At 38.6% G+C, this 11842-nt stretch overlaps 1 protein-coding gene across 8 annotated transcripts in view; it reads right to left on the minus strand.

The window, feature by feature from the left end:
- MCMDC2 (minichromosome maintenance domain containing 2) overlaps positions 1–5476 on the minus strand; it is a 39009-nt gene extending 33533 nt beyond the window's left edge. For 3 of the 8 annotated variants that reach the window (XR_013367230.1, XM_077876722.1, XM_077876716.1), the window contains exons 1-4: positions 5316–5472; positions 2859–3049; positions 2635–2765; positions 2505–2564 (exon numbers count right to left, since the gene is read on the minus strand). Coding sequence is in view for 7 of the 8 variants with exons in the window: in XM_077876722.1 (XP_077732848.1) it covers positions 2505–2564; positions 2635–2765; positions 2859–2952 (285 nt within the window). In the remaining variant the exon portion in view is untranslated. Of the gene's footprint in view, positions 1–2504; positions 2565–2634; positions 2766–2858; positions 3050–4331; positions 4869–5232 lie in introns of those variants that run through there. The other 5 variants (XM_077876717.1, XM_077876723.1, XM_077876718.1 and 2 more) reach the window with 5 other exon arrangements.
- Positions 5477–11842: the final 6366 nt, after the last annotated feature.

Below are 11842 nucleotides of genomic sequence, written 5' to 3' on the forward strand. Positions count from 1 at the left end.
AGGCAGGCGCCAAACCACTGAGCCACCCAGGGATCCCTGAATTATTTTTCTTTAAAACCACTAATTCCTGGCTATAAAACAAGACCTACACTGAAAAGACCTACAAAACAATGACAATCTAATACTAATGAATACTTTTAGTGCCAGACTGTGATCTCTTAAATATAATTTTTCACCAAAAGGAACCAAGGCTGCTTAAGGTAAATGACTGACTGTAGGTCTGGGGCAGAAGATATACCAGATGGACCTCCTGCACCTCCATGTGCCAGAAACCAAGGGAGCTACAAAAAAATTAAAACATGGGATGTGCCAAAAGGACATAAAAGCAAACTCCAAGGGACTCCCAATGATCAAAAGTACAATAATATAAATATCAAAAAGAGTGACAAAGATTCATTGAAATATATTAGAAATATTTTAAAATTTATGAGTTACTCATAATAATAAAGAAAGGAAAAACAAAACCAAGAAAATTATTGGTCATTATTGGAGGCTCCTAGATTTCAATTCATTATTCTCTGAAAATTTATTTTTTTTATTTTTTTATTTTTAAAATTTTTAAAAATTCTTTAAAAATTTTTTTATGACAGTCACACACACACACAGAGAGAGAGAGAGAGAGAGAGAGAGAGAGAGGCAGAGACACAGGCAGAGGGAGAAGCAGGCTCCCTGCACTGGGAGCCCGACGCACATCTCCAGGATCGTGCCCTGGGCCAAAGGCAGGCACCAAACCGCTGCGCCACCCAGGGATCCCTATTCTCTGAAAATTTATAAATGGAAAGAATCAACCATTTATTCTGCCTTTCAGGTACAAACTGTATTTCAGGGTGACCAAATAGTTGATGAGAGAAAACTTCTGCTATAGAATAACTTCAACTAATAAATTCAGAAAGGTTGCTGAAATTAGAAAAATCACAATTTTGCAACTTCTAATGAAATAATGGATTCTAAGTAATGGCCATCAGTGGCTGTAAAAACGATTAGGTGAATATTGATGGGAGAGTATATATTGAAGAGATCAGACTGACATTACCAGAACCCACTGATCAGTAATTCTGAGATTACTAAAAGTGGAAAAACAGTGTATTTCTAATGTAGTGCAATATAAAATACATGACAATAAGTATGACTTATTCTTGTCAAAATGAGTTGAATCTGAATTTTTTTTTTTATTTTATCCATAAGACAGAGAGAGAGAGACAGAGACATAGGCAGAGGGAGAAGCAGGATCCACGCGGGAAGCCTGATGTGGGACTCAATCCTGGGACTCTGGGATCACGCCCTGAGCCGAAGGCAGACACTCAACTGCTGAGCCACCCAGGTGTCCTGAGTTGAATCTGAATTTAAGCAAGTTTTTAGAGCCAATTTATATTTTCCAGAAATATGGGGTATGGAAGAATAAATACCATAAAACATAATCAGACAAATCCAGAGTATGAAACATTGTACAGAACAATTAACTAGTTTCTTCAAAAACTCAGTGGAATAAAAAAGGAAGAGGGAAGAAATTGCTCTAGGTTAAAAGAGGTTTAATGAGATACAATAACTAATTATAATGCATAGACCTTGTTTTGATCCTGATTTGGACAAATCAATTTTGAGACACTCTTGAGAGCCCAAATAGGTAATTTAAATATGACCCGGATTTTAGATGGTACCAAAAAAATTGTTATTTTGTAAGGGGTCATAATGGCACTGTGGTTATTTTTTTTTTTTTTAAAGATTTTATTTATTTATTCATGATAGTCACAGAGAGAGAGAGAGGCAGAGACACAAGCAGAGGGAGAAGCAGGCTCCATGCACCGGGAGCCCGACGTGGGATTCGATCCTGGGTCTCCAGGATCGCGCCCTGGGCCAAAGGCAGGCGCCAAACCGCTGCGCCACCCAGGGATCCCTGGCACTGTGGTTATATAAGAAAAATGTCTGCAACTTTTAGAAGTTGATACTAAAGGCTGTAGGGGGTATCATTAGGATGTCTGGGATTTGCTTTAAAATATTTTGGCAAAAAATGGATGATGCAGGTATAGCAAAGTATTATAAACTATTAAATCTAAATGATAGCTATATAGAGGTTCACTGTATTATTCTCTTTGTTTTGGGGTATGTTTGAAATGTTTTATTATAAAAATTTTCAATGTTATGATAATAGAAGAAGCAAAGATGTGTATTTAAGATACTGTGTTGAACTCTGAAGAAATGTAGTCTCTTTTTTAATGAACAAAAGTATGAATATAAAAATATTTATTTACAAGTAATTATCAAGGGATCCCTGGGTGGCGCAGTGGTTTGGCGCCTGCCTTTGGCCCAGGGCGCGATCCTGGAGACCCTGGATCGAATCCCACATCGGGCTCCCGGTGCATGGAGCCTGCTTCTCCCTCTGCCTGTGTCTCTGCCTCTCTCTCTCTCTGATGACTATCATAAAATAAATAAAATTAAAAAAAAAAAAACAAGTAATTATCAAGTTTTTACCTTAGGTTTCTTTGTTAAATTTAAGTAAAACTTACTTGAGTTTCAGTCTGTAATTGTCCAATTAATGAGAGAGTCTTAACAGCAGTAAAACAGACCTGTGATTTCAAACAAACAAAGTTACCAAAAATTCCACGTGGCATAAAATTATTTCTTTCTTTAACTTACTGATTGAAAAACTTGAGCAGCTTTTAAAGGCTGGTGTAAAATGTGATTTCCTAGTTCAGCATCCAATTCAGTAATATCAGAGGGATTTATTAAAATATTGAATCGATACACAGCATAACTTTGTTTTGAATCTGTAAAGATACACAAATATAAAAATGCGGATAGTTACATGTAGGGATTTATTTTAAAGTTTCTTAAATATAAAGTCCCTTTGTTGAACATACCATTGTAGGACTTGCAATCATCTATAAACTTTTGGAGGCCTCCACTTCTGTCAAGATAGATCAGGGCTGCCTCTTTCATTTTTAGATTTGACATTTTCTTCTGGTTAATGATTCTTCTCTATTACTAAGTGATTAAACTACTGGCTGGTAAAGACTACAGGTGGTGAAATGCACAGAAAAGATGAGACTACCTAGAAATAAAATAAATTAGAATTTTCAATTCATGATCTCTAATAAAACCTCGCAACTGTTCAACGTAAAACTGAGAGTGAAATGAGGTAATATTTTCAAATTTAAAAAATCCTTGCCCCCCCCCAAAAAAAAATTCCTGCCCAAAAGGAAACAAAACTTTGTGGGTTTTTTTGCCAAATAACATTTTTTTATCGACAGTAGGTCATACTATTCTCCACAAGATTGCAAATTTAAGAACAGGAGCCTCAACTGTCTCTTTGCAGAGTAGGTGTTCTCAAAAAATGCTTGTTGGAATAAATACTAGATGATGAGGTCCTCTTGCAGAGCTTGTTTATTAAAAAGTGAAAGTGGTAAAAGTGGTTTCAAAAATTCAATCTAAGTAAAATGTAGTTAACCTAAAAAGTCTGAGGACTTAGTTCCAGATCCAACATAACACATTAAACCTTGGTAATGAGAATGAATATGTCAAATTCATTTAAAGACAGCAAACAGTAAAAAAAAAAAAAAAAGAAAAAAAAAAGAAAAAAAACTGCAAACAGTAATTGGAAACAATAAATACCAATTGTATCAGGTGTTAGGGATAAAATGGTTAATATTGGATCCTGCCTTCAAGGAGTTGCCAATTAAGAGAAGTCGGAGATAATGACCATCACATTTACTCATCATCAAGTATTTATTGGGCACTTAACTATTTATTAGATACCAGACTGTCCTAGACACCGGGGATACAAAGATGAGTAAAATGATTCCTACTGTTCACAAAGAGTACAATGAGAGATGAGAGATATGTAAAAAAGTTATAACTTACTTGCTATAAAAGAAATATTAATGTACTAAAGAGCACAAAAGAAACAAGATATATCAAATAGTTCACAAAATGGCATCATCCTTGTGTTAGGGTTATAATATTTTCTATTGTTTTAGGAAATTTTGACTTAATACAATGGGTCATAGAGCAAAAACAATGAATTCTACTTTAAAGGTGACATTTGATAAAGATTTCACTAATTGGGGGATCCCTGGGTGGCGCAGCGGTTTAGCGCCTGCCTTTGGCCCAGGGCGCGATCCTGGAGACCCGGGATCGAATCCCACGTCGGGCTCCTGGTGCATGGAGCCTGCTTCTCCCTCTGCCTGTGTCTCTGCCTCTCTCTCTCTGTGTGTGACTATCATAAATAAATAAAACTTAAAAAAAAAAAAAAAAAGATTTCACTAATTGGAGGAGAGGTGAAAACAGAATTTTTCCAAAGATGGGGTAATCCCTTGTTACCCCAATTTTCAGACCTACAGTATTGAATCCATGTCCTTATTACTATTTGGAATTCAGGTCACTTTCCAAAGAAACGTAATTGAGACTTGTCCTTTTTGCCATTATACGGGGGGTAAAGTTCAGAGTTCCTCAGTGGTCATAGATACAATGATCTTAAAGTGTATGTTGTGTTCAGGACATCACATCTGTGCTTCATTTGAACACAGGGTTTCTGGGTCTGAATGAAGGGAGGCTATTGGTAATGAAATTGGTGAAAATCAGATTATTAAAGTGTTTGAAGTCCGTGACGATTATATAGGCAAAAAAGAAGCCATCCAAGTCTTTAACAGGGGAAACATGGTCAGATTTTTATGTTGGTAATCAATGCCTGCTGCCAGTGAGGAAGATGGGCTGGATAGAGAGTTGAAGATAATCAGTTTCTAGCTACTGAAATAGTCCTGAGAGATAGATGTATGGTCCAATCCAGGGCATTAGGAGTGAAATGAACTAGAGGGGATGGATTCTAGATTCTTGAAGATGTCACGCTGGACCTGGTGATCAGCCTGGGGGTGTTCTCAGGGTGGGTGGATGCTGCTGCTCTAATGGAGACATGGAACCCCGAGGAGTAGGAAAATAACGTAAAGCTCATGTGAGACACTGTAAACCCTGACAGGCTCTTGGGACACCCAGATATATACAAGGATGAGGGCCACGTAAATCACAGCTTGGAGGCCAGAAGCTTAAAAAAAAAAAAAAAAGAAGCGAGTGATAAAGCGGTGTCGCTTGTGTAAAGCAGGGGTCCTGGGAGTGGATTCACTTTTGAGGAGGGGAAAGTGGAAATCGACATGGAAGCCTGCGTAAACGCATTAAATAAGAGAACGGGGATAAAATTCTACAAGCGTTCCTACACTCCAAGGAACTCAAGGGCCGGTTCACCTCGAACAGGCGCGAGACTCGTCTCCTCACCCTGGCCCCTCAGCAGAAAAACACCTCACAAAGCGGATAAAAGCGAATCCGACCTCACACCCTGGGATCCAGAAGCTCTCCCACTGCCTTCCGCAGCCTCTGGAACCAGGAACCCGAGCCCAACAGCGAACACTACCCACACCGCGCCTCACCCACCGAGCCCGCCAGTCAGGCGCTCCCTCGAGACCGACTCCCAGCGAGACCTCGCGCGCATGCGCGCACCTTTCCACCGTAGGCGGCGCGGGGGCTGCCGGGACTCCGCCCCCATCGGGCGGGTACCCGGCCCGTTCCTCCGCCCTCTTTAGTCAAATTACCGTCGCTCCCTCTCTGTGAGGCGCAGAAATGGGAGAAAGCTGGATACGAACCTTTGCTTTTGGTTGTTTTCACAGGCCAGGGGTGTCTATGGGTTTTTGTTTATTTTTATTTATTTATTTTTAAGATTTTATTTATTCATGAGAGACATAGAAAGAGACAGAGAGAGAGGCAGAGACACAGGCGGAGGGAGAAGCAGGCTCCACGCAGGAGCCCGACGCGGGACTCGATCCCGGGTCTCCAGGATCACGCCCTGGGCTGAAGGGAGCCGCTCAACTGCTGAGCCACCCGGGCACCCGTTTCTTTTGTTTTTAATTTACTGAAAACGCTCCTGCTGGGAATGCAAAATATAAGCAATTTGGGAAATATTTTGGGACTACCTCCAACGCGGAGTTACTCTAAGATCCAACAAGACCGTGCCACACATTCTCTATTATACATAGATAATGAAAGGATTTAAAACCTATGCTCCCTATGTACAAAAACTTATACAGGAACGTTCATAGCCGAAATTGTAAACAACTGATAGTTAAATAAAACGGTATATCCCTACAATGGAATGTTATTTGCTTTAGAAAGGAATGAGGTACTAATACATGCTTCGACCGACATGGATGAGCCTTGAAAATACTATGCAAAGTGAAAGAAGCCAGGTATAAAAGGCCAAATACTGGGCAGCCCCGGTGGCTCAGCGGTTTAGCGCTGCCTTTGGCCTGGGGTGTGAATCTGGAGACCCGGGATCGAGTCCCACGTCGGGCTCCCTGCATGGAGCCTGCTGCTCCCTCCGCCTGTGTCTCTGCCTCTCTCTCTCTCTCTGTCTCGAATGAATAAATAAAAGTCTTAAAAGATGCCAAATACTATATGATTCCATCTTAATGAAATACCTGGAATAGACAAATCTGTACAAAGTAGATCAGTGGTTTAGACTTGAGGGGAAATGAAATTGTGGTAAAATATATATGACACAAAATAAAATGATATTCTGTACCCATTAAACAATAATTCCATTTACTCCCCATCCTTACCCCCTTCTTGATACCCCTGACAACCACCATTCCACTTTCTGTCTCCATGAATTAAACTACTGTAGCAACCTCATATAAATGGAATCCTATAGTAATTATTTCTTTCGACTAGCTTATTTCACTTAGCAAAATTTCCTTTCATGGATCATCCATATTGTAGCATAACAAAATCTCCTTCTTTTTCAAGACTAAATAATATTCCATTGTATGTATATATATCATTTTATCTAACCACATAAGATTTCTTTTTGAGGTGATGAAGATGTTCTAAAATAGATTGTGGTGATAGTTGCACCTCTCTGAATAAACTAAAAGTCAGGGAACTAGACACTTTATTTGTTTTTAAACTTTTTTAGAGAGGGAGAAAGGAGGGGAGGGGCAGAGGGAGAATCTTAAGCAGGCTACACACCCAGTGCAGAGCCTGATGCACAGCTCAATCTCACAACCCTGAGATCATGACCTGGATTGAAATCAAGAGTCAGACACTTTACTGACTCAGCCACCCAAATGTGCACTTTAAATGGGTAGACTGTGTGGTATTTTAAAAAAATCTCAATAAAGCTGTTGCCAAAAAAACCTTAAGACTTATGCTGACATTACTTGGTGCAATTATCAGTCCCACTGTATTGTGTGATTTGGAGGGGACCCAGGGAGTGGAGTGTTGGATCACTTTCTACGGAAAAGAAATTGAAACCATTCTTTTTAACATTTACTAGGGTTGACAAAACAACTCAGTTTGTTTCTCTTGGGGAATATGATTTTTGTTAATGATGAGGTGATGAAAATGCTTTGCTGAAGTAGAAATTAACTTGTAACAGCAAAAGGATGTTAAAACTGTCTTGTGGAGCATTTCTGTAGTTATGAATACTATTTTAGATGGGAAAAACCAGGCTATGGTCTGGTGATGGGCCTTATATTTTAAAGGAGAATCAATTCACAAAAAAAGTACTCATATTTTGAAGGCTTTTTTTTTTTTTTGAAGTCTTGAATAGTTAACCGTAACAATTCATTGCTATGACAAAGTAATAACGGAGCTTTATATCAACCAAATCCAGTAAAACCTAATAGATTTTTATGCATTGAATACATTCTTCTAAATATATTAGACATAAGGGGCACCTGGTTATAAATATATTTATATAAATATATTAGACATAAGGGGCACCTGCTTATCAGTCAGTTAAGCATCCAACTCTTGATTTATATATAAAGATTATATTTATCTGAGTGAAAACATTAGCAGGGGGGAGGGCAGAGAGGGGACAGGGAAGTAGACTCCCTGCTGAGTAGGCAGCCTGATGCGGGGCTCATTCCCAGGACCCTGGGATCATGACCTGAACTGAAGGCAGATGCTTAACTGACTGAGCCACCTAGGCACCCCTAGGGACCTTAACATATTAATCATACTTGTTTTAAACTCCTGGTCTGATAATTCCAAAATCACTGCATTCTGATGCTTTCTCTTCAAATTGTGTGGGGTTTGTTTTTGCGTTCACCTTTTAGTATATCTAGTAATTTTTCTTGGTGGCCAGACATGATGTAGTGGGTGAAAGGAAGGTGCTATTAATAGATCTTTTAAAATGTGGTGATATGGTACGGTGGGAGCGGAAGTGTTCTGTAATACTATGATTAGGTCTTTTAGTGATCCTATGCTTCTGGGAGAACTTAACAACTGTACTGTATTTCTTAGTTTTTTTTCTCCCCCATTAGGTGAGACAGGGTGGCTAGAATAGACTGAGGTCGGGTATTTCCCTTCTCCCATGTGTAAGACTTGAACTGACTGGAGTTTGGTACTTTCCTTCCTGTATATTAGGCTCTGTTAGGTCCTGTTTAACTAGCTTCTCCTAAAGGCAGTAGGCCAGAATGTTATGAAGATCAGAATGCCCTGGCATTTTTGAAATATGTCCCTTTTCCCCTTCTGCTGGAAGCACAAGAGGACTTTTCTCCTATATATATATTCTCTTCTCCTATATATATTTTTTTTTCCTCCAATATTTGTGAGAAGGTGCTTGAGCTCTGGGAGGTCAATTTCACAAAACTGTGGGGGATCCCTATGACTTGCTCCCCCCGGACTTTTTAACTCTCAGTTGTTTACACTTAGCCTTTGGCAATTTGCTAATCTAGTTCAGATTTTCCAACTACTGCACTGGCTCCTTCAGTAGCTGAGTCTCTGCTCCAGTAAGTTGCAGCTTCTTATATTCACCTGTCTAGTGTTGGAGGTAGCAGTTTGCCCTGTGTCCTCCCTTTCCTTCTGTATCCAAGAAGAGTTGTTAATGATTCAGTCTGTTCAGCTTTTTACTTGGCAACTTCTAAGCTCCTTACAGGTGGAACTGGTAAAGGTAAGTCGCTGTAATGCATTCCTATGGACTAACATGGCTCAGGTTGAGCTGTTTTCACCTCTTCCCTTTTAGTTTTTCTTGGGTTCCAAATCCTGAATTCTTTCATATGTAATGTGGTTAAAATGGCTCAAATACTTTAAAATGGTAGTATTATGGATTATTTAAATTTTATTTTTTATTACATATGGCTTTGTCTTTCCTTTTAATATTTTTCACTGAGGTATAATTTTTAAAAAATTTTTTTTTATTTATTCATGAGAGACAGACAGAGAGAGAGAGAGAGAGAGAGGCAGAGACACAGGCAGAGGGAGAAGCAGGCTCCATGCAGGGAGCCTGATGTGGGACTCGACCCCAGGATCATGCCCTGGGCCGAAGGCAGGTGCTAAAATTTACTCTGAGCCATCCAGGGATCCCACTGAGGTATAATTTATATAGAACAAATGTACAGCTCCTAAATGTTAAAGTTATATGAATTTTGACAAATACAACACTTTGCATTTTTTTTTAAAATTGAGAGTGTGTGCACAAGTAGGTGGAGGGAGAGAATCTCAAGCAGACACCTTGCTGAGTGCAGAGCCTGATGAGGCACTTGATCGCATAACCCTGAGATCACAACATGAGCATAAATCAAGTCAGACAACTTAACCAACTGAGCCACCCAGGCACCCCCCAAAGCTTTGCTTTTGATATCTAATTGAGGCATATAGCTAGGGTTATCTTTCTGAAGTAAATAAGTATTAACGTTCAACATCAACGTAACATTAACAAAGTAGGCTGTAATTTTTGTATTATTATTCCTATTACTGAGGCATAAGAGAAAAATTCAACAAAGCAAGGCTATATTAACTACTATTTTGAAAGAACTGAAGAAGTCCAACAGACTGAGATCACATTAGACTATTTGGGTAAGTCTGTTTTACTGCATATAAGCCTTCTGGATTCCAGGAGTTAACTAATAAACTGTAAAAACAATTGTTAATAACTCATTCTAGATTTTCCCACAGAAACTCAAAATTGAAGGGTAGATATATGCTTTTTTAAAAAAATATTTTATTTATTCAGGAGAGACACAGAGAAAGAGGCAGAGGCATAGGCAGAGAGAGAAGCAGGTGCCATCCAGGAAGCCTGATGTGGGACTCGATCCTGGGACTCCAGGATCACGCCCTGGGCCAAAGGCGGCGCTAAACTGCTGAGCCACCCAGGTGTCCCTAGATCTATGCTCCTTAATGACATGAAAATACTGAAAATATATTAGAAAGAAAAAAGATAAATCTATGAGATATATTCCTGTAAAAGAGACTTTTCGGTAAAAACTTCCAAGTCACACTTGAACACAAGATTTGTAAAATCACCAAATGTAAATAAAATAAAATAAAATTACCAAAAATGTCTGGTTTTTCCAAAAAAGAGGGTTATATAGAGTGATATAATTTTTTTGTTTTATGCTATTAAGATGCATACAGTGTTCATCATTTTCAGTACAAAATGTAAAAACAACTTGTTTGTAGGATTTTTTTTTAAGATTTTATTTATTCATGAGAGACAGAGAGAGAGAGAGAGAGAGAGAGGCAGAGACATAGGCAGAGGGAGAAGCAGGCTCCATGCAGGAAGCCTGACGTGGGACTCAATCCCAGGTCTCCAGGACCAGGCCCTGGGCTGAAGGCAGATGCTAAACCGCTGAGCCAGCCAGGCTGCCTTGTGGGGTCCTTTGATTGGCTACTTCACTGCTATAAATATCACCTTGAATTTATACGTCTCTGTAGGCTTTTTTGGTGTAATATTGCTTTAAATTATTCTCTACTATCTTGACTTTGGGTAAATTATTTTAAAGGTATACTCTGAGACAGCAATGTTTCTTTCTGACTTAATTAATTCTATAAAAATGGGCATAATGTAAGGGAACAGTAAAATAAATATTTCTGCATAGGGGCCCTTTTAACTATTAAGGAATGTTTTTAAAGGAGTACAAATGGATGATTATGCAATATTGGTAAGACACCAAAAATGCTTAAAATAAAAAAACTCCCAAATGGAATGCTTTCAGGGAAGTTAGCAATTTCTCTTAGTAGGTGAGTAAAGAAGAACAAAAATGGTAGAGAGGAAACCCAATTATATTTACAGCAGTGAATCCTTTTGAGCATCTGAACAAAGCCATGTAGCATTCCCTGCCCCAAGTCGATTTCATTTACACACAAAACTTGGCCTATCATTTCAAGGCACTCCAACCACATGAAACTCATGCATGTACTTTCATAATTAATGAACAATCATTACCTTGAGATATGGAATCTGTAAAAATCAACAAAAGTAAAAACTGACTTTAAAGGCAAGTGGCAGAAAATCCCACTTTTAAAATAGACCTAACTTCCAAACTACATATATGAGGAATTAAGTTACTAATTTCAACACACTTTATTGAAAAATTCATTTTAATATCACCAAAATTTTTCCTATAATACTCCCACTTTTCATACAATATATGATGTACAAAAGAACAACTCAAAAAATATGTGTAAAGTTTTGTAATATTATGCCTGTGGATAATTAACTAGTTACAGGTATTCTAAAAGAAACTGGTAGTATGAAGTTTTTAATAGTGACAAAATTTTACAGTAGTAAAGATTTCAAACATTTAAATCACCTTTTAAATGATTACCATTGCTAAAATTATATCCAAACAGTATTTATATATGCTCTGTAAGTATCTTAAGCTCAAAAATTATTTGGGCATATACAATTTTTTTTAAAAGATTTTCTTTCTTTATTCATGAGAGACAGAGAGAAGCAGAGACACAGGCAGAGGAAGAAGCAGGCTCCATGAAGGGAGCCTGATGTGGGACTTGATCCAGGGGCCCCAGGATCATACCCTGGGCCGAAGGCAGGTGCTAACCCACTGAACCACCC

Source organism: Canis aureus, chromosome 28, assembly GCF_053574225.1.
Source record: "Canis aureus isolate CA01 chromosome 28, VMU_Caureus_v.1.0, whole genome shotgun sequence".
Lineage (NCBI taxonomy): Eukaryota > Metazoa > Chordata > Mammalia > Carnivora > Canidae > Canis > Canis aureus.